Source organism: Dendropsophus ebraccatus, chromosome 1 (genome assembly GCF_027789765.1).
Source record: "Dendropsophus ebraccatus isolate aDenEbr1 chromosome 1, aDenEbr1.pat, whole genome shotgun sequence".
In the NCBI taxonomy this organism is placed as follows: domain Eukaryota; kingdom Metazoa; phylum Chordata; class Amphibia; order Anura; family Hylidae; genus Dendropsophus; species Dendropsophus ebraccatus.
In genome coordinates, this window is record NC_091454.1 from 169,707,582 (window position 1) to 169,731,492 (window position 23,911).

The 23,911-nt window shown below is 43.4% G+C and overlaps 1 protein-coding gene across 2 annotated transcripts in view; it reads left to right on the forward strand.

The window, feature by feature from the left end:
- LOC138801523 (aminopeptidase N-like) overlaps nt 1-23,911 on the forward strand; it is a 62,301-nt gene that overhangs the window by 22,528 nt on the left and 15,862 nt on the right. For both annotated transcript variants that reach the window (XM_069984446.1, XM_069984439.1), the window contains 5 exons: nt 10,620-11,457; nt 12,648-12,790; nt 14,346-14,470; nt 15,390-15,519; nt 17,270-17,424. In XM_069984446.1, the coding sequence (XP_069840547.1) occupies nt 10,820-11,457; nt 12,648-12,790; nt 14,346-14,470; nt 15,390-15,519; nt 17,270-17,424 (1,191 nt within the window). In that variant the 5' untranslated portion in view covers nt 10,620-10,819. The remainder of the gene's footprint in view (nt 1-10,619; nt 11,458-12,647; nt 12,791-14,345; nt 14,471-15,389; nt 15,520-17,269; nt 17,425-23,911) is intronic.

Consider the following 23,911-nt stretch of genomic DNA (forward strand, 5'->3'; position numbering starts at 1 on the left):
TATTTATTTATTTATTAATTTATATTTATAAAATGGGAAAAGGGGGTGATTTGGACTTTTATTAGGGGAGGGGATTTTTTATTAATAAAAACACTTTTTTACTTTTTTTTTACTGTAACTAGAAGCCCCCTTGGGGGACTTGTATATAGACAGCACTGATCTCTCATAGAGATCAATGCTGTGTATATACACAGCAAAGATCGATTAGATCGGTCATAGATTACTATGGCCTGCTGCAGGCCATAGCAATCTATTGCCGAGCCGGGATCAGCGTCATTCCGACGCTGAGGCCCGGCACGGGCAGAAGAACGGATCTCCCCCCCGCGATCGCATCGCGGGGGGGAGATCCGAGCCACTAGACACCAGGGATAGTGTGTACAAAGCCTCTAAGTGCAGCTGTCAGGTTTGACAGCTGCACTTAGAGGCTTAATTAGCCGGCGCGGCAACGGGACCCGCGCCGGCTAATAGAGGCACTGCCCGGCTGCACGTGTCAGCCGGGATCAGCGCCGTTCAGAGCGGGGTCCCGGCGGGACCCCGCTCTGAACACCCCGAGCGGCACCATGACGTATCAGATACGTCATGGGTCGCTAAGGGGTTAAGGAACGTATATTTGTAAACAATGGTTTTAATTTTTTACAGGCCATCAGATACAAGAAAAGTTATACATGTTATATATCGTTTTAATCGTAACGACTTGTGGAACATATATAACAAGTCAGTTTTACCCCAGGGCGAACGGCGTAAAAACACATATCCACTAAAAACACAAAATGTGGGTTTTTTTTTCAATTTCACCACACATTGAATTTTTTCCTGCTTTTGCAGTGTACTTTGTGCAAAAATTCAGCCTGTCATTGCAAAGTACAATTAGTGGCGCAAAAAATAAGGGCTCATGTGGGTTTTTAGGTGAAAAAATGCAACTGCTATGGCCTTTTATTCACAAGGAGGAAAAAATTAAAACGCAAAAATCAAAATTGCCCCGGGGCAAAGAATACCACAGAAAGTATTTTTTTGTTGGAGTTTTGCCTTCAGTCCAAAATAATAGGTTGGATGAAAAGCGGCACAAATTTTGGCATAGTATGTACAGAATACATATTTTTCTTGGTTTGTTTTTCCCCCTTGCCAGTGTTTAAAATAACAAAATAATAAATACTTTTTCAGTTACTACCTTTGAATTTAGCGTAGGACATGTTGTGGTTTGGTAGGGGTTAATAGTTGAAGTGAAGTTAGTGCTAAAGCAGAGCTATGTGCCTTTGGTGCTCTATTGTATATAGATAATAGACAGATATTAAAGTGTCACTGCCGTTTAATTTTTTTTTTCTTTTTTGCAGAAATCAATAGTACAGGTAATTTTAAGAAACTTTGTAATTGGGTTTATTAGCTGAAGAATGCATTTTTATCATGAAAAAGCAGTTTGAAATTCTCCCCCCTGTCTTCATTGTTTTCTTATGAAGAGGGGAGTGGTGGAGGGAGATGAGGCACCAAAACAGGACAACAAAGAGTTCATTTACAGCTGCATTACTACCTATTTGAATGCAAAAAATGGCATATTTGCCTAATAAACCCAATTACAAAGTTTCTTAAAATCACCTGGACTATTGATTTCTGCAAAAAAAATAAAAAATTAAACGACCGCGACACTTTTAGTTACATAGACCATAGAAGCCTATAGACCTCTACTATGCAAGTGTATTAAACAATCATAATAATGCTGCTTTTATTTGTATTGCGCACACAGATTACGCAGCACTTTGCCAATTGTTGCTCCCCTTATCATGCTACTATGCTCCTTCAAGTGAGTGATATTCTTTCCTAGAAGCATAGCTTTTAGGGGAGAATACTTCTGTAAAACATTGCTTTATGGAGGCTCTATACAACAGCACATAGAATACATGATTTTTTGCCCAAATACAAATTCCTAATAGGAACCAAAAATCTGTGATTACCTACATAATATATCACTTTTAGATTGCCTACATGGTAAATATTGGGCTAAAAAGGTATTCCCTTCTGGAAAATATACTGTATAGCATGTCCATAGGAATGTCTGATAGATGATAGCTCCATTTCTAGGACCTTCATCTGTCTTGAGATCAAGAGCCTCCTTGCAGCCTCCAGAGTGGGTCAAGAAGCCAAGAAACATCCAAAGGGGCTATTTTACACAGTTTACATAACTCCCATAGAGTTGTGGTTTTGGCTTTCCAACCACCTTAGATGCCCACAACCAGGCTGGAGGGGGCTTGGAGGACCTTAAACAAACAAACAAAAAAAAAAATAGATACATCTTTTACTTTACATATTATAAACTAAGTAACATTTAGCAGGAAATAACAGACTGGCTAAATGGCTATAAATCTTATAGACTGATGAGCAGAAGTCCAAGCTGGTGACATGGGGCAGCATCTTCTCTATGGGGTGTTACAGAGGTCCTTCCACATCTGCTGAGACGTTTGTAAGCATTCAAACAGATGTGTTTTTTCCTTGGCTTCAAAGGAAGAGTCATGCACGCGAAGCTCTGACAAGCAACTGATACTAAATTGTTTTATATGGATGTAGTATATGGTTTCTGCCCCGATGCTTGCAATTATCCCCTTAATGAAATCCAGGACTCTTCTGGCATCGGTAGCAGCAAAGGAAATGCAGTTGAGTTGGCACAGCTACATATAGCGAATCATTATAGTGCACAGGCTGCTTATTGTGTAAGTTGTTCCCATGTCTATTGTATCCTGGATGACCTGGTTTTAAATATGTGTTTATATATGGGGATCTGGTTTTAATTTTAGTCTGCCATTGCTTGTTCTGGTCTGATGAGTTCCCTATGTTTGTGCTCAGCATTACATCCTCACCTGAAGACTATGAGGCTAGAAACAACAATTGTAATACATAGTAATTCAATGTTATGCTTTATACGTCATTGTAGGTATACTAGTACTGTAGCTGCCAGAATCCCAAGTGCCACCTACACCACTAGGAATGCATTGAAGAGCATTAGAGATGAGCACGTGCATGCTTGAGTCCAATTGATCAGCATTTGAAGACCGGAGGCTGAAGTGTGGTGTCCCACTAGGGGTGTTACTATTATCCACACCCTTTGTAAAAGTCTGTACTTTTTTTAGTCCTATAGCAGCTCAAGTGTTACTAAAGATGACCGCTAGATATCGCTGTATTGTATAACTAAAGTGTGGAAGCTGCACGGCTGAAGTGTCTCAAAAGGTTATTGTATTTGTGTATACCAGATTCTGTGCACCAGTAGGATCTATACTTTCTTCTTTCCTATCACCTCTCCCCTTTCTGCTCTTCTATTGCACTCTTTCCACCCAACCACAGCGCGTCTCACACGCTGGTTACGAAGTTAATCCCTTGGATGAGGAAGGAGTCTTAGTTGAGATTCTGTGGAGAAAAGATGCAGCTCAGATAGCTCTCCACAGTGGTTTTGCCTCAGCCATGGCCCTCTGCCAGGTCCCCCCCAAACAAGTCCGAGTCTTACTCAGCACCCCGTATGGGTAGGACGCAGGACAGGACACCTACACTATGCAGTGCTAAACTCTTCAGGGGAGGACTAGCCAACAGATCATCTCAACCCACGCCATGGACTAGGAGTTTTACAGTACAGGACAGTATCCGCAAAAGAGCGAAAGAGCTAGGAACTTATGCAGGTGGAGCAAAGTTACGTAAAGTTTATGAACTCCATCTCGCAGTGCGGGTGTAACCAGAAAATTCTGACCATTCCGCTTATCCCAGGTAACAAGGTCTGGGGCCTGTGTCACCCATCAGTACGGTTCAGCCAAAGCTAGTGGGTAGAGATGAGCGAACCTCGAGCATGCTCGAGTCGATCCGAACCCGAACTTTCAGCATTTGATTAGCGGTGGCTGCTGAAGTTGGATAAATCTCTAAGGCTATGTGGAAAACATGGATATAGTCATTGGCTGTATACATGTTTTCCAGACAACCTTAGAGCTTTATCCAAGTTCAGCAGCCTCAGCTAATCAAATACAGAACGTTCGGGTTCAGATCGACTCGAACCCGAACCTGGTTCGCTCATCTCTACTAGTGGGCATAAGGTTGTGTGAAGACTATAGGAAAGTCAATACATGGGCACAGGTTGTTTCTTCTTCTTCTATAAAGTATTCTTCTCTACACTCCAACATCCTGCAGATTGTGCCTGCGGTGAGTGGCAGGAGTGGCCACAGGACCCCCGCCAGAAGGCATTTTCCCCCAAGTTGTGATGACGTCATGCCCCTGGGGAAAAGACCTGTCCCAGCTGCTAAATCAATGAGTGACTGGAGGGGCTAGTCCAACAGCTGGGTTGTGACATGGACACCCCGGAAATCCTGGAGCCCAGCAGGGGTCTCGCGGGGGCACGAGTAGCGGTAACTGCCTACTTGTAATCAATGTCCCCCCTGCCTGCTGCCAGCTGCCGGCTTTTAGCAATCGCGGGATTTCTCCTTTAAAGGAGAAGTCCAGCCAAAATTTATTTTTTTATATGTTATTACTTATGGAAAGTTATACAATTTTCTAATGTACATTAATTATGGGAAATGCTCATATACTGCTATTTCCCTTAATTTAGTGTATCAGGAAGTGTTAGAATTCTCTCAAAACCAGTGACGTCACGACGAAGGGTGTAATTCCTATGGAGTGTCCAGCAGGGGGCGCTCTCTATATAGAAGTCAATGAGTACCATTGACTTCTATATATAGTGCGCCCCTGCTGGACACTCCTTAGGAATTACAGTGTATGTAATGTAATGTTATGCACTGTACTTTTGTGACTTCATGAATACATTTATGGTATACTTTGGGGAGCAAGTGTCCTTGCTCCCCAAAGTATCCCATAAATGTATTCAATGAATACATTTGCTGGGCACCGAGCAGGGAGGGAGAGAGGTGCTATCTACCTCCCCCCTCCCTCCCTGCTCGGTGCTGGGAACATATACAAAGTACTACTCCCCCATTATCTGCAGATAATGGGGGAGTAGTACCTGTGCTATCTTATCGCCGCCCGCGCCGCCGCCACCGCCGCTCACACAGGGGCTGCTTTTCATGCCCCCCGCCGCTCCCCCTCCTCCTCCCGGCTTCAAACTTACTATCGCGCCACTGATTCCCCGCTGCCCGCGCCGCTCCTCACTATCCGGCTGGCCGCTGACTCCCTCCCGCCCGCTCGCTCGCACGCCCCGTTCCACACTATCTGGCCACCGCTCTCTGCTCTTGCATGCCGGCCGCGTCAGCCCACCCCCACCCCAACCGGGGACACCAGGAAGCGCCGTGCTCCCGGCCGAGGTGGGGACGGGCTGGCGCGGCCGGCATGCAAGAGCAGAGAACGTCGGCCAGATAGTGTGAGGAACGGGGCGTGCGAGAGAGCGGGCGGGAGGGAGTAGTACTTTGTATATGTTCCCAGCACCAAGCAGGGAGGGAGGGGGGAGGTAAATAGCACCTCTCTCCCTCCCTGCTCGGTGCCCAGCAAATGTATTCATTGAATACATTTATGGGATACTTTGGGGAGCAAGGACACTTGCTCCCCAAAGTATTCCATAAATGTATTCATGAAGTCACAAAAGTACAGTGCATAACATTACATTACATACACTGTAATTCCTAAGGAGTGTCCAGCAGGGGCGCACTATATATAGAAGTCAATGGTACTCATTGACTTCTATATAGAGAGCGCCCCCTGCTGGACACTCCATAGGAATTACACCCTTCGTCGTGACGTCACTGGTTTTGAGAGAATTCTAACACTTCCTGATACACTAAATTAAGGGAAATAGCAGTATATGAGCATTTCCCATAATTAATGTACATTAGAAAATTGTATAACTTTCCATAAGTAATAACATATTAAAAATTATTTTGGCCGGACTTCTCCTTTAAGAGCTTATTCTGCTTCACTTTCCTCACCTATTCCTCGTGTGTACATACCCTCAGATTGAAAAAAAAATACACCACTTCCTGCAGGGCATAAAGCAGCTGATAATGGAAGGCGTGGGCTTTTTTTTTCTTTAATAGATGTAGTTTACAAATCTGTATAACTCTCTGGTACTAGTTCAATTTTTTCATTTTTTTTAGTACATTTTTTTCTCTGGGGTACCCCTTTAAATAGTGTCCGTAGTTGTCTATTCTAAGATTTATTGTTGAGTCTAATAGCTTTGGGTTTTTAATCTAGTTTTAGCTATTTGCATTATTTATTTTGCTTGGGAAATTGCGCACGTTCTAAAGATAAATTGCGCACGGCTTAACAGTTGTGCACAGCATTTTCTGTGCAGGAAACAAGGGAAATGTATTTACCTGGTCTGGACCAGATGTAGGCCTGCGCCAGTAGCTGCAAATTTGTCATGTTTGCACACGTAAAAAATAATCCTGGATTATGCCAATGTTTAGGTGAATACACAAAACAGACAGATTATACAAATAAATCGCATCGAATAATTATTAGCAATTTAGACCAAAAAATAGGCGCAAAGCCCTATTAATGTCCCCCATGTGATTAGTTTTGTGTCTTATATGTTATTTTTATTATTCTGTCTAAAACATATGCAGGAATATTGGATGTTTGTCTAAATGATTTAGTCATCAACATGTTTTGATATTTTCACAGTTTTTGCTTCACATTTGGTGTGTTCATGACGTGCAGGGCCGTCCTGTGTAGACACAGCAATGTCAGTGCTTTTAGCAGGTGTGAGGTTATGAGACTTCTTTCGATGAGTTTCCTTAAGAAACAGCATGTATGACACTAGAAATGCGTAGGAAGTCCCAAATCTTTTAAAGTGGGATAGTCTTGGAATTTTATTTGAGGCTGGCAGAGTGAATTTCTCCCCGCTGGTGCTGGATCATTTGGATTATAATTTGTATTACTGACACATGGACTTTGGATGCTGCAGTAAGAGCTGGTGAGCTGCCATATGTTTGGTATGTTCTGATTGGTAGTGTTCATTGGGGCATGCCGACACTGTTTATGGGGGAACTGTTTTATTCATGGCGGTACTCTGATTCTTCGGATTCTTCAGCAGTCACTATAGCAGTGTGACATTTATTTGTGGACAATATCTAGACAACATATTGAAAGTGTTTCTATTGGACTCTTGGCAAGCAAATTTACTGCAATTTTTTAGCACCTCAGTTGAATTGTGGTAATAGGTAAATAATTTACTTAGATTGAAAAAAATCCAGCAAGCTCGTATCAACTGTACATGATTCAATGCTAAATTATTTATAACCTTTAAAATCTAATTTCTTTGTGTTTTTCTTAAATCCATCTGTTCTGCTTTTCTTTGTTGATTTTCATTGTTCAACTATAAGGCCGTCGGTCCCCATCAGCCAATCAGTGCTGCTGTGCACTGATTGGCTGATGGGGACTGAGGGGAGTTGGGAGCCTCACATTCAGCCGCGCCACCGAGCATAATGTATGCTTTGGGTCGGGGGCTGTGGGCGGTGGGCTGCGGGGGTTAAAGGGGCCAGGTTACATATCCGCAGCGGAATAAAAATTCCACTGCGGATATGTAGCCCCATAGAACTTCACACTACCAGGATTTGCAGTGGATTTCGCTGCAAACTCGCAAAGTGAAATCCACTGCGAATCCATGTGAAGCTACCCTAAATGATATTTACTTTTGCAGCTGCTGCTTGACATCAGGCACTGCTGTTGTGGCTTATAACTAGAGTAACCATATCCTAATACATACTGAACAACTCAATCTGTGCATTATTCTTGTTGTAAACCCTTCACCAGTTAACAAGAAGATTTAGTTTTTTTGAGTCACCATATGTCTTAAGTAAAAAGTTCAAGGTAAGTTTACCTGGCCTCTAAATTCCCCAGATCTCAACATGATCAGTGATCTGTGGGATATGCTGGAAAAACATGTCCGATCCATGGAGGTCCCATCTCGCAACTGGATAACCTCTGCTTGGTGGCACATACCACAGGACTCCTTTAGGGGTCTTGCATAGTTCACATGACTACTTAACCCAGAATAAGCAGAGGTTTACACGGATAAATGACAATATATCCTTGAACTTTTCCCACAAAACGATATATCATTCTGCTCCGCTCCTCCTGCTCTATAACATGATACCTGCAGATTGGACTGCACACTTTCAGCATGTCAGATTCTCATTAATACCTTATGTGTCACTGTCATGTTTCTACCTCAAATATCAAAAAAGTAAATAGAAAGCTTGTGTTAGAATAGGATCCTGGTCTCTGGTTATTATATAACAGTGGATGAGCAGATGATATTTCTGACATAACAAACATTAATAATCTGACATTTCTCTCCTTTGCCAAATAGCAGAGAAATTATTTGTATTCTGCAATATTAAGACGTGACTCAATTGGTTATTATTATCCAGGGATTAGTGGGGTTGAAATAAGGTTATCTGTGACACTCTACTTCCTTGTGTTTCTTTTTATTGCTGCATCAAAGAATCACTACTTTTATGTTACCAAACCCATATTCTGACCTATACCACTTTATGTACATCATTAAATATAGATACAAAATATAGACTGTTGCATCGGCTAGAACATACAGATCTGCTCATAAATCAGTTTATAAATTGGCAATCATTCACATCCGTGATCATGTTTGTGGGATGCCATAGGATGACAAAAGGAGCTTGGGGTGCCACCAGCACCCGGCTTACTGGGGCAAGTGATGAGGCCCACAACACCTGTAGGGGCCCAGCCCAGTAAAAACTGTCAGCCAGGAGCAGCGCTAGGCAGTTTTATCCAGGGCTCGTTCACCAGATAAAATACTTGCTGCCCCGAATCATTTGTCCCCCATTCCCTCCAATAGCCCCACACTGCTGGAAGGGGGGCGGCAGTACCGGGTGAACCGGGGCCCACCATGCCACCAGGTGCTGCACCTGGCTCTCTAACTATGAACACTCGTAAGGAGCGCTCACAGTTATATAATGCAGCATCAAGATCGGTACCCCCACAGCTCTGTAAGGGTATTCCACTAAGCGATTTTTCAACGATTAACGATAAATGATCTCAAACAATCACTATAGTGAACGACCCTAAATTGTCCACCCAATTACACGAAATAATGATCGTTACTTATAATCAATTTTGCCGTTGTCTTGTCACGACCGGACGATGTCTTATTACATGCAAACGATTTGCAAACGATATAAATAGGTCTAAATTCTATCAAACGACCAACGACTTCTCATTGATCGTTTAATGGTTGTCTACTATTACTTCTACACGACTATCATTCAATTCTGTCCGATAATGATCCCGTGTAATAGGGCCCTAACCGTGAGCACTGCTCACAGATAGGGCCCTGCTGCTGTTGGAAGCTCTGAATAGCTGCTGAGGATCGGAGGGGAGAGAGACTGCTGGGGAGTGAGGTAAGTATACTTTGTTTTTGTGTTACATAGCAGGGGCACATATACCGTACATACTATGCTTACTATGCTGCAGAAGGGCCTATACTATATTGTAGCAGCTGCAGAGTGGGGGCCTATATACAATATGGATAAGGCTGCAGGGGGGTTTATACTATATGGGGGTTGCTGCAGGGGGAGTGTATACTATATGAGGGATGCTTTACAGGGGGCCTATACTATGAATGGTGCTGTTACAAAGGAAGGTGTATACTTTGTTGTGGATGCTGTGTGTGTGTGGGGGGGGGGGGGGCGCTATACTATATGGGAGATACTGCAAAAAATGTATAAGGATACAGCACAGGGGAAGCTTATTACTATATGGGAGCACAGGAGGTATGTCTAATAACTATATGGAAGCTCAGAGGGATCCAACTACAATATGGGAGCACACAGGGGATCAACTTATTAAGTGGGAGCATAGAGGGGCCTTATTACTATATGGGGCGCAGATGTGATGGAAAAGGAAACCTAAAATGTTTCTCTGGTAGATTCTTCAAAAAAGAGCCATGGTTCGGGCATCAGCACAAGTCAATGGAAAAGGGATATGCGGTATGGCATATAACAACATCTGTTTTTACCATCCGTTTTTTAATCCATTTTTGTCTCCTTTTAATGCACACGTTCAATAGATGGAAAAATGCAATGTGAACCTAGCCTAAGTAGTAAAATTGTAGCCACTAACATTAAGATTTAGAAGAGCTGTTCTGTCTTTGAAGTCTTTAGGATTCCATCCTGAGATAATAGAGTCAATTGACATCTATACAAACAATAAACTGTTAAAGCACAAACAATATATTGTGATATGATGGTTTAATATACCAAATGACAAACTCTCTTTTACTACATTTGGCACACTACTTCTACACTATGTTCTACTACATCTACTACAGGAATAGATATGTGCATAATGCAAATGTTGCCCCATAGCTACAGTAAATGAAACTCCTGAGGGGCATAAGTAGTTTTGTCTTACTTTGCCTAGGGGAGGGCTTGTTGCCAAATCTTTAATCTCATCATCTTTTTAGTATGAGATAACACCTAAGATATTGTATTGGGAACAATAGAACAATAACATGATAATAGATTTCCCACCGTAGACTGGGCAGCACATTGTAAAGAACAACTGGATTCTTACAACTATTAGCTTAGAGAAATTTTACCCCTAAGATATCTTGCACTGAACAAAAAGAATATATTTGGCTGAAGCACATTATCTTTTTCCCATAGGTGTACTGTACACATCAGCTACGTATTAACAGACAGGGTTGTCAAAGTGCGGATGATCTGGATAGACTATTCATTTGCTCCCACTAGTTAAAATTTTACAAATTAACTGAACTCAAGTGTAACCTTCTACCTCTGGACTGTGAGGAGTTATATAAGGGACGGCATCTCTGATCTCTATTCTGGTGGCATCTTCTGGCAAGATGGGCAAAGGCTTCTACGTGAGCAAGCTTGTGGCTTTTGTCGCCATCTTCTTTGCCATAGCTGCAGTGGCTACAATCATTGCTCTAGCGGTTGTCTATTCAAATGAGAAGTCCAACAATGATAAGGCACAAAATGGAGACACAACAACAACAACGAAAGCCCCAATCAAGGCGACCACCACCGCTCCCACCACCACAACTACATCATCAGTGATCCCTGCAACTACACCTCCTGCATCCAAGGAAATATGGGATAGATATCGACTTCCAGGCCATCTAATACCACAACACTATGATATTGACCTCAGACCCATTTTAACAAAAAATTCAGATGGGCTTTATGTCTTTTATGGGGAAAGCAAAGCTCATTTCACATGTAACCGAGCTACAGAGTATGTCATTATCCACAGCAAAAAACTGACATATACCCAAAATCCAGTGCTCACCGATCAAGACGGCAATGTAATCCCCATCCAGAGAAACTTTACTGTAGAGAAGACTGAATATTTAGTATTACAAGTTAATGAAGCATTGTTACCTTTAAAACGGTATATACTTCACACAACGTATATGGGAGAACTGGCTGATGATCTGGAAGGGTTTTACCGCAGTGAATATGTAGAAAACAATGAGACCAAGTAAGTAATAATGTTAGTACTCTTTATCTATCTCTATCTCCTATCTATCTATCTATCTATCTATCTATCTACCTAGGAAGAGATAGTCCACAGCACTCGTTGGTAGTGAAAAAAGCTTGTGAGTTTATTCCATGTGAAAAATATTCATTCCAAACAAAGTGCTTTTTGATCACACTTTGGAATGAAAATTTTTCACATGGAATAAACTCACAAGCTTTTTTCACTACCAATGAGTGCTTTGGACTATCTCTTCCTATATTTACTACAGCCTTTGGTCAAGGCAAGATCCGCTGGCACCATCTCATCCATGGAGTGCTGCTGAACTATCTTTCTGAATATCTATCTATCTATCTATCTATCATCTATCTATCTATCTATCTATCTATCTATCTATCTATCTATCTATCTATCTATCTATCTATCTATCTCCTATCTATCTATCTATCTATCTCTTCTTAATTCATATTACCATTAGAAGAATATATCTGCCTTATTATACAGCAATACTTAGGGACCTATTCCACGGAGCGATTATCGCTCCGTGGAATAAAGAGAACGATCAGCCGATGATCGTGTCATCGGCTGACCGTTCATTTCGGTTCAAACCTAAAATCATCGGTCGCCACCCGCGCATGGCTACATCGTTACCGATGTCCTTGCAGCCCTTGTTTCATACTTTACCTGTCCAGGCTGCAGGTCTTCTCCTTCTCCCGGCCCCGCGCCGCAGCAGCTTCGGAGCGGCCTGTCTGAGCTGACAGACCGCTCAGCCAATCACTGGCTGGGACCGCCGCGGCCAGTGATTGGCTGAGCGGTCTGTTAGTTCAGACAGGCTGCTCCGAAGCTACTGTGGCGCGGGTACGGGAGAAGGAGAAGACCTGCAGCCTAGATAGGTAAAGTATGAAACAAGGGCTGCAAGGACATCGGTAACGATGTCCCTGCAGCCCTCGCTGAACGATTGTTGGGCCGTGGAATAGGCCCATTAAACGAGCGCCGATCTAGCAGATCGGCGCTCGTTTACATCGTTGATCAGGCCCTGGTCGGCCCGTGGAATAGGACCCTTATGCTGCTACCATATCATGATTTTTTATATTTACTAATACTTTTTATTCTGAAAGGAAATTCTTTCAGTTCACATGTAACTATTATATTGGTTACTATTATTTCTCATTATATTGTCCTTTTGGTAACAGGATCATAGCCACTACCCAAATGCAGGCCCCCGATGCAAGGAAGGCATTCCCCTGTTTTGATGAGCCGGCATTGAAAGCAACGTTCAGCATCACCCTCAGACACAAGCCGGATTATGTGGCCCTGTCAAATATGAATGTTTCAAGTAGGTATTTCCTTCCCTGAGAATATATAGAAAACTGTGCTACTATATGTAAATTCTAGCATGAAAAGTTAGTGATACTGTCACTCCCTTTCTATATGAGAACTTCTCTACATAGCCTAAATTCTGCAGTTTTTACACCTTACTTTATAATAGATTTCTTGGTGCTTGGTCCAGTAAAAAATGCTTTTTATCACTGGTGGATCGTGGCACCTGGGCGGGGCTTCGCGGCCGCAGCACCACTTAGCCATGATGGCACAGGGGCGGGGCCTATAACATGTTATGGACGGGCTAAGTGGCACTTCTGTCAAGAAGCCCTGCCCAGGTGCCACACATGATTAAAAAAAAAATCACTTTTTACTGGAATAAGCACCATGACGTATGATATAAAATAAGCTGTGAAAACTGCAAATTTTACTCTTTACACATGTGTAGAGAGGTCAGAATGCAAAAAGGGGTAATGGAAAGCTGAATATATTATAAGGCATACAATTATTTGTCAAAGCATTTTTCATAAAGAGAAGAAAGAAGGATGCGGGGGTTTGGTAACAGTCTGGGTCCGGGTAGTTGGATGAACTGCATAGGAATATCCCTGTACCCTTTGGGAGAAGGGTAGTGGGGGCAGAAAGGACATGAACGGTGGGGAGAGTTAGGGGAACTACGGTGGTAAAATGGCTACTGTCCTGTTATACTGTCAGAAACACATCTGTAAATGTAGAGTGCTTACAATTAGATGGGCTGTGTAAGGAAGCAGCACGCAAGACTTGCATAAGAGAAGAATTGGACCCCCTTCCTATTCTAACAGCAGCAAAGACATGTATGTCAAATCTGAGCACGTGCAGTGTGACAGGATTTTGAGGGCACAGAAAGAAAGAGAGAGCACAGCATTAGTCAATAAATGCCACTGGAATCTTCCCAGACTGATAGAGCACAATGCACATTCCCAAGTTTGTTGTCACACCATGGATAACTTGGAATTTGGTCTTGAGCAGCTTTTTCTTAAACTGCACTGATTTCTATGGGCAATAAGTGTTAGATACTAAATTAATGTGTCCCTATAATGTGTCTTCTTTTTAATATGGATTATATTCTGCTGCACCTTGGATCGGGTTCAGGAGCTGGCACCCAACTTCTTTGCTGTAGTGCTGCAGATTTGTTTGGAAAATATAGAGAAAGAGAGAGAGCGCTTATGTCATTATGACAGTAAAGGCCGCTCTGGATGACAACCACTGTGTAGCGCTGGAGAAGTCTTTCTGTGACCTCAAGGGAAATATAGATTAGCAGCCATACAGATATCAGGAAATGTATTGTATATTAACCTGCACTACTATGTGCACTTTATATGCTAGAATGGTTTTTACTGACAATATAAAAGGTCAGTGGCCATTGTAATTTACCACAAACTTGTTCACAAGGGCATATGGTGCTGATGGTGATGATGGTAGTGGTGATGGTGGTAATGATGGTGGTAGTGGTTATGGTGGTTATGATGGTGATGGTGGTAGTGGTGATGGTGGGGTACATTTAACACAATTTCACTATAATGTTCTCTTCTCAGGTGTGACTACTGTACAATGGCAGAATGAAGACTGGAATGTCACTACATTTGAAGTTTCTCCAAAAATGTCAACTTATTTAGTGGCCTTTATAGTTTCTGAATTTAGGTCTGTTGGTAATGATAGAGTAAGTATCTATCTGTCTCTTTAAAAGCTTTGCATTTAGGCAACAGCTTCTCGATAAATCTACCTGTGCTGACCCATACCATGGTTTAGATTTCTATTATCATTTATGCAAGGGTATTGTACAGGAGGTTGAGGCATATAGAGGAAAGGGCTCCTGTGCATCATGAGTAATATAGCATAGCTGCTACGTTACGTGTTTGACAGTAGACTGTTGTTACGCTGTTGTGTTCTTTTTCCAAAAATAACCAACAGAATTTTGAAAATAATTACACAAAACAACTGAAATTGAACTCGAAACAGTGAGGTATATATACAGCCATACCCAAATATGAGCATAATTTTTAGGTAAAAAAACAAACAAACAAACATTGAAATGAATAGGAAATTGGCCAGCACTGCACACACAGGATAGAATAAGATCTGTAATTGAGTATGGTCGTAAATATAATGAAAATGCTCATTATTGACAATTTGTTTGGGGGGGGGGGGGGCATTACGGCCATTGGTAGTATTTTACTGTGTGCAAACATAGCCTTAAAGTTGATATGTTGCAGCCAGGAAAAATGGGCTAATGTAAGGCTTTTTTTTTTCCAATTCTCAAATGTAAGGCTTTACGCAACTTTCACAAGGGTCAGATTGTGATGACTAGATGACTGGCCCAGAGCATCTCTAAAGCAGCAAATCTGGTGAGGTGTTCCCATTATACAGTGGTTACTACCTACCAAAGTAGTCTATGAAAAAACAACTGGGGAGCCAACAACAGGATCATGGGTGTCCAAGGCTCATTGATCCCATAGAGGCTCGATGCCATATGTAGTGGCCTGGTAGAAGAGCCCTCATGATATATTATATGCCAGTTTAGTAGTTTTTATGAGGATATTTCTCTCTTTGTATATTTAATAAATTGTAATATTATACAGGTTAAAATCTGGGGTCGTAAAAAAGCAATTGAGGATGAGAATCAAGGAGCGTATGCTCTCAGCGTCACAGAGCCAATTCTGAACTTTTTTGCTACCTATTACGGCATTCCTTACCCGCTTCCAAAATCAGGTATGTGAATAATATTGTAATTGTGTCCAGTGTGTAAAGTAAATCTGTCAGATGGAATTCACGTTCTTAACTGCTGACACTGTTAGGTAGCTGTTAGGACAAGGAGACATATGGTACCTTTCATATATCCATCTGTGCTCCCAGAATATAGTAAAATACTTTTATTCACCATACACAGTTACAGTCCTCAAAAGATCACAAACATAGGAAAGACTCCCTGACACTTTTCCCTGGAGAATAAAAACATTTTTTTTATATTCTGGAAGCATAAGAGCCATAAGAGAAACAGATTGCTGAACTCAAGGAGACCAGCCAAACGACAACACTGCCGGCTACTAGTGAAAGCGCTCAGTGCAGTGAAGTCCTAGGTGCATTGCCCCCTGGGAAAATGAATATGCAAAAGAGGAGCCCGTGGAGCCTCATTGAAGAGTCTCAAAACACAGGACTAGCCAGATATCCCTCCGGAAAGGACCCAGCCAAGGGGCAGCTCCTGTTAGGAAACCACCAAAACCACCATATTAAGTGGCCCTATAAGTCAATGTAATGACAAGGGATAAACCAAGGCTAGGTGACCATCCACATACAGCTGTTTCAGGGTGTTGCCCCTCATCAGTGTGGAGCAGGATTCTGGCTAGGTGGGAGCAATGCCTAGTAGAGCCATAAGAGAAACAGATTGCTGAACTCAGGGAGACCAGCCATAAGAGGATAAGAGGATATATGAAAGGTACCATGTGTCTCCTTGTTCTAATAGCTATCTATCTGTGTCAGCAACTTAGAACGTGAATTCTATCTGACAGATTCCCTTCAAGGGTGCGTTCACACATAAGAGATCCGCTGCGGATCCCTGCCCTGTACACTTATGGGCAGACAAACTCCAGCTGTGGCAGACAAACATCCAGCTGTGAGTATGTCCACAGCCCACGCTGTTAACCCCCCTCCCTCGCTGCCGGAGTGTATACATCACCTTCTCAGCACTCCGGATTGCTTCGGCGCTGCGGCGGGGCAGCACACTGATTGGCCGAGGGGGATGTGACGGGAGCCCTGAAGCAAGTCGGAGCGGGGAGAAGGTGATGTATACCCTCTGGAGGCGGGGGGGGGGGGGGAATTAACGGGGCGGGCTGCGGACATACTAACAGCTGGATCTTCATCCCGCTGCATATTTGTCTGCCCATAAGTGTACAGGGCAGGGATCCGCAGCGGATCTCGCTGCGAATGTGCAGCTAGAAATCCGCTGTGGATTCGTTACGTGTGAACACATCCTAAGGCTGGGTTCACACACAGTATATTTTAGGCAGTATTTGGTCCTCATGTCAGGTCCTCATAGCAACCAAAACCAGGAGTGGATTAAAAACACAGAAAGGCTCTGTTCACACAATGGTGAAACTGAGTGGATGGCCGCCATATAACAGTAAATAACTGCCATTATTACAATACAACAGCCGTTGTTTTAAGATAACAGCAAATATTTTCCATTAAATGACGGCCATCCACTCAATTTCAACATTGTGTGAACAGATCCTTTCTGTGTTTTCAATCCACTCCTGGTTTTGGTTGCTATGAGGACCTGACATGAGGACCAAATACTGCCTAAAATATACTGTAAGTGAACCCAGCCTAAATGTGAAACCTTGGCGGGACGGGTTCACTTTAAAATAAAAGTGTACGCAGTACATCCACATCCATTCCGAGTTGTGTGTGATGACAGATGTTTAATAAAGTTAGTGCTTTAAAAGAGACATCTCTTCTTCAGACCAGGTAGCTCTTCCAGACTTCAGTGCAGGAGCCATGGAGAACTGGGGACTTGTGACGTACAGAGAGACTGCACTTCTATATGACCCTAATGAATCTTCCATTGGTAACAAGGAGAGAGTGCTTACTGTAATAGCCCATGAGCTTGCACATCAGGTTCGTTATTATAGTGCTTGAAAAGCACTATATTGTAATCCGTATTCTTCTTCTTCTTCTTCTTCTTCCGTTTGTTCTTCTTCTTCCAGCTATTTTTCTGGGTCCCTTTAAGAGCAAAATATGTCCCTTTAAGAGCAAAATATGTCCCTTTAAGAGCAAAATGGGTCCTTTTAAGAGCAACCTAGGTCCCTTTAAGAGATAAATGGGTCCCTTTAAGCGTGAAATTGGTCCCTTTAAGAGAGAAATTGGTCCCTTTAAGAGCGACCTGGGTCCCTTTAAGAGTGACCTGGGTCCCTTTAAGAGCTAAATGGGTCCCTTTAAGAGAGAAATGGGTCCCTTTAAGAGCGACCTGGCTCCCTTTAAGAGCGACCTGGGTCCCTTTAAGAGCGATCTGGGTCCCTTTAAAAGCGAAATGGGTCCTTTTAAGCATGAAATCGGTCCCTTTAAGAGTGAAATTGGTCCCTTTAAGAGCGAAATGTGTCCCTTTAAGAGCGAAATATATCCCTTTAAGAGCAAAATGGGTCCTTTTAAGAGCGACCTGGGTCCCTTTAAGAGCGAAATGGGTCCCTTTAAGAGCGAAATGGGTCCCATTAAGAGCAACCTGGGTCCCTTTAAAAGCGACTTGGGTCCATTTAAGAGCGACCTTGGTCCCTTTAAGAGCGAAATGGGTCCCTTTAGGCATGAAATTGGTCGCTTTAAAAGTGAAATTGGTCGCTTTAAGAGCGACCTGGGTCCCTTTAAGAGAGAAATGGGTCCCTTTAAGAGCAAAATTGGTCCCTTTAAGAGCAAAATATGTCCCTTTAAGAGCAAAATGGGTCCTTTTAAAAACGACCTGGGTCCCTTTAAGAGCTAAATGGGTCCCTTTAAGCGTGAAATTGGTCCCTTTTAAGAGCGACCTGGGTCCCTTTAAGAGCGACCTGGGTCCCTTTAAGAGCGAAATGGGTCCCTTTAAGAGCGAAATGGGTCCTTTTAAGAGCGAAATGGGTCCCTTTAAGAGCGACCTGGGTCACTTTTAGAGCGATCTGCGTCCCTTTAAGAGCGAAATGGGTCCTTTTAAGCGTGAAATTGGTTCCTTTAAAAGTGAAATTGGTCCCTTTAAGAGCGAAATGTGTCCCTTTAAGAGCGACCTGGGTCCCTTTAAGAGCGAAATGGGTCCCTTTAAGAGCGAAATGGGTCCCTTTAAGAGCAACCTGGGTCCCTTTAAGAGCAAAATATGTCCCTTTAACCCTTTAAGGACATGGCCCATTTTCGTTTTTACGTTTTCGGTTTTTCCTCCTTGTGTTTAAAAGGTCATAGCACTTGCATTTTTCCACCTAGAAACCCACATGACCCCTTATTTCTTGCGTCACTAATTGTACTTTGCAATTACAGGCTGAATTTTTGCATAAAGTACACTGCGAAACCAGAAAAAAATTCAAAGTGTGGTGAAATTGAAAAAAAAAACGCATTTCTTTTATTTGGGGGAAATGTGTTTTTACGCCATTCGCCCTGGGGTAAAACTGACTTGTTATGCATGTTCCTCAAGTCGTTACGATTAAAACGATATGTAACATGTATAACTTATATTGTATCTGATGGCCTGTAAAAAATTCAAACCGTTGTTAACCAATATACATTCCTTAAAATTGCTCCATTCCCAGGCTTATAGCGCTTTTATCCTTTGGTCTATGGGGCTGTGCGAGGTGTCATTTTTTGCGCCATGATGTGATCTTTCTATCGGTACCTTGATTGCGCATATACGACTTTTTGATCGCTTTTTATTACATTTTTTCTGGATTTGATGCGACCAAAAATGCGCAATTTTGCACTTTGGGATTTTTTTGCGCTGACGCCGTTTACCGTACGAGATCAGGAATGTGATTAATTAATAGTTCGGGCGATTACGCACGCGGCGATACCAAACATGTTTATTTATTTATTTATTTGTTTACTTTTATTTAAAACCTGGGGAAAGGGGGGTGATTCAGACTTTTATTAGGGGAGGGGGATTTTTACTATTAACAACACTTTTTTTTTTTTTTTTTTTACACATATACTAGAAGCCCCCCTGGGGGACTTCTAGTATATACACTGTGATCTCTCATTGAGATCTCTGCAGCATATATATGCTGCAGAGATCCATGAGATCGGCACTCGTTTGCTTTCGGCTGCTGCAGCCGAATACAAACGAGTGCCGAGCCGAGGACGGCGCCATCTTGGACGCGTCCCCGGCCGGCATCAGTAACGGAGATCGCTCCTCCGGGAAAAGGTCCCGAAGGAGCGATCTCCCCCACTAGACACCAGGGAAACGTTGCCTCCGGTAATCGGAGGCAGCTGTCAACTTTGACAGCTGCCTCCGATTAGCTAATTAGCGGGCACGGCGATCGGACCGTGCCCGCTAATAGCGGCGGTCCCGGGCTACACGCGGCACCCGGGATCGCGGCACTTCAAAGCGGGGCCGCCGCGCGGCCCCGCTTTGAAGTGCTAATGAGGACATAGGACGTACCGGTACGTCCTATGTCCTTAAGAGGTTAAGAGCAAAATGGGTTGCTTTAAGAGCGAAATTGGTCCTTTTAAAAGCGACCTGGGTCCCTTTAAGAGCGAAATGGGTCCCTTTAAGAGCGAAATGGGTCCCTTTAACAGCGACCTGGGTCCCTTTAAGAGCGAAATGGGTCCCTTTAACAGCGAAATAGTTCCCTTTAACAGCGAAATGGGTCCCTTTAAGAGCGAAATGGGTCCCTTTAAGAGCGACCTGGGTCCCTTTAAGAGCGAAATGGGTCCCTTTAACAGCGAAATAGGTCCCTTTAACAGCGAAATGGGTCCCTTTAAGAGTGAAATTGGTCCCTTTAAGAGCAACCTGGGTCCCTTTAAGAGCGACCTGGGTCCCTTTAAGAGCGAAATGGGTCCCTTTAGAAGCGAAATGGGTCCCTTTAAAAGCGAAATGGGTCCCTTTAAGAGCGACCTGGGTCCCTTTAGGAGCGATTCGGGTCCCTTTAAAAGCGAAATGGGTCTTTTTAAGCTTGAAATTGGTCCCTTTAAGAGTGAAATTGGTCCCTTTAAGAGCTAAATATGTCCCTTTAAGAGCAAAATGGGTCCTTTTAGGAGCGACCTGGGTCCCTTTAAGAGTGAAATGTGTCCCTTTAAGAGCAAAATGTGTCCCTTTAAGAGCGAAATGGGTCCCTTTAAGAGCGACCTGGGTCCCTTTTAGAGAGATCTGCGTCTCTTTAAGAGCGATCTGGGTCCCTTTAAGAGCGAAATGGGTCCTTTTAAGCGTGAAATTGGTTCCTTTAAGAGTGAAATTGGTCCCTTTAAGAGCGAAATGTGTCCCTTTAAGAGCGACCTGGGTCCCTTTAAGAGCGAAATGGGTCCCTTTAAGAGCAAAATGGGTCCCTTTAAGAGCAACCTGGGTCCCTTTAAGAGCAAAATGGGTCCCTTTAAGAGCGAAATTGGTCCCTTTAAGAGCGACCTGGGTCCCTTTAAGAGCGAAATGGGTCCCTTTAAGCGTGAAATTGGACCCTTTAAGAGTAAAATGGGTCCCTTTAAGAGCGAAATGGGTCCCTTTAAGAGCGAAATGGGTACCTTTAAGAGTGAAATGGGTCCCTTTAAGAGCGAAATGGGTCCCTTTAAGAGCAACCTGGGTCCCTTTAAAAGCGACCTGGGTCCCTTTAAGAGCGATCTGGGTCCCTTTAAGAGCGAAATGGGTCCCTTTAAGAGTGAAATTGGTCCCTTTAAGAGCTAAATTGGTCCCTTTAAGAGCGACCTAGGTCCCTTTAAGAGCGATCTGGGTCCCTTTAAGCGTGAAATTGGTCCCTTTAAGAGCGAAATATGTCTCTTTAAGAGCAAAATGGGTCCTTTGAAGAGCGACCTTGGTCCCTTTAAGAGCGAAATGGGTCCCTTTAAGCGTGAAATTGGTCCCTTTAAGAGAGAAATTGGTCCCTTTAAGAGCGACCTGGGTCCCTTTAAGAGCGAAATGGGTCCCTTTAAGAGCGAAATGAGTCCCTTTAAGAGCGATCTGGGTACCTTTAAAAGCGAAATGGGTCCTTTTAAGCGTGAAATTGGTTTCTTTAAGAGTGAAATTGGTCCCTTTAAGAGCGAAATGTGTCCCTTTAAGAGCGAAATATATCCCTTTAAGAGCAAAATGGGTCCTTTTAAGAGCGACCTGGGTCCCTTCAAAAGCGAAATGGGTCCCTTTAAGCGTGAAATTGGTCCCTTTAAAAGTGAAATGGATCCCTTTAAGAGCGAAATGGGTCCCTTGAAGAGCGAAATGGGTCCCTTTAAGAGCGACCTGGGTCCCTTTTAGAGCGATCTGCATCCCTTTAGGAGCGATCTGGGTCCCTTTAAGAGCGAAATGGGTCCCTTTAAGCGTGAAATTGGTTCCTTTAAGAGTGAAATTGGTCCCTTTAAGAGCGAAATGTGTCCCTTTAAGAGCGATCTGGGTCCCTTTAAGAGCGAAATGGGTCCCTTTAAGCGTGAAATTGGTTCCTTTAAGAGCGAAATGTGTCCCTTTAAGAGCGACCTGGGTCCCTTTAAGAGCGAAATGGGTCCCTTTAAGAGCAAAATGGGTCCCTTTAAGAGCAACCTGGGTCCCTTTAAGAGCAAAATGGGTCCCTTTAAGAGCGAAATTGGTCCCTTTAAAAGCGACCTGGGTCCCTTTAAGAGCGAAATGGGTCCCTTTAAGAGCGAAATGGGTTCCTTTAACAGTGAAATGGGTCCCTTTAAGAGCGAAATGGGTCCTTTTAAGCGTGAAATTGGTTCCTTTAAGAGTGAAATTGGTCCCTTTAAGAGCGAAATGTGTCCCTTTAAGAGCGACCTGGGTCCCTTCAAGAGCGAAATGGGTCCCTTTAAGAGCAAAATGGGTCCCTTTAAGAGCAACCTGGGTCCCTTTAAGAGCAAAATGGGTCCCTTTAAGAGCGAAATTGGTCCCTTTAAGCGTGAAATTGGACCCTTTAAGAGTGAAATTGGTCCCTTTAAGAGCGAAATATGTCTCTTTAAGAGCAAAATGGGTCCTTTGAAGAGCGACCTTGGTCCCTTTAAGAGCGAAATGGGTCCCTTTAAGCGTGAAATTGGTCCCTTTAAGAGAGAAATTGGTCCCTTTAAGAGCGACCTGGGTCCCTTTAAGAGCGAAATGGGTCCCTTTAAGAGCGAAATGGGTCCCTTTAAGAGCGACCTGGGTCCCTTTAAGAGCGAAATGGGTCCTTTTAAGAGCAAAATGGGTCCCTTTAAGAGCAACCTGGGTCCCTTTAAGAGCAAAATGGGTCCCTTTAAGAGCGAAATTGGTCCCTTTAAAAGCGACCTGGGTCCCTTTAAGAGCGAAATGGGTCCCTTTAAGCGTGAAATTGGACCCTTTAAGAGTGAAATTGGTCCCTTTAAGAGCGAAATATGTCTCTTTAAGAGCAAAATGGGTCCTTTGAAGAGCGACCTTGGTCCCTTTAAGAGCGAAATGGGTCCCTTTAAGCGTGAAATTGGTCCCTTTAAGAGAGAAATTGGTCCCTTTAAGAGCGACCTGGGTCCCTTTAAGAGCGAAATGGGTCCCTTTAAGAGCGAAATGGGTCCCTTTAAGAGCGACCTGGGTCCCTTTAAGAGCGAAATGGGTCCCTTTAAGAGCAAAATGGGTCCCTTTAAGAGCAACCTGGGTCCCTTTAAGAGCAAAATGGGTCCCTTTAAGAGCGAAATTGGTCCCTTTAAAAGCGACCTGGGTCCCTTTAAGAGCGAAATGGGTCCCTTTAAGCGTGAAATTGGACCCTTTAAGAGTGAAATTGGTCCCTTTAAGAGCGACCTGGGTCCCTTTAAGAGCTAAATTGGTCCCTTTAAGAGCGACCTGGGTCCCTTTAAGAGCGAAATTGGTCCCTTTAAGAGTGAAATTGGTCCCTTTAAGAGCTAAATTGGTCCCTTTAAGAGCGACCTGGGTCCCTTTAAGAGAGAAATGGGTCCCTTTAAGAGGGAAATTGGTCCCTTTAAGAGCGACCTAGGTCCCTTTAAGAGCGATCTGGGTCCCTTTAACCGTGAAATTGGTCCCTTTAAGAGTGAAATTGGTCCCTTTAAGAGCAAAATATGTCCCTTTAAGAGCAAAATGGGTCCTTTTAAGAGCGACCTGGGTCCCTTTAAGAGCGAAATGCGTGCCTTTAATCGTGAAATTGGTCCCTTTAAGAGAGAAATTGGTCCCTTTAAGAGCGACCTGGGTCCCTTTAAGAGCGAAATGGGTCCCTTTAAGACCGAAATGGGTCCCTTTAAGAGCAAAATGGGTCCCTTTAGGAGCAACCTGGGTCCCTTTAAGAGCGATCTGGGTCCCTGTAAGAGTGAAATGGGTCCCTTTAAGAGCGAAATGGGTCCCTTTATGTGCGACCTGGGTCCCTTTATGACCGACCTGGGTCCCTTTAAAAGCGACCTGGGTCCCTTTAAAAGCGACCTGGGTCCCTTTAAAAGCGAAATGGGTCCCTTTAAGAGCGAGCTGGGGCTCTTTAAGAGCGAAATATCCCTGGGTCCCTTTAAGAGCGACCTGGGTCCCTTT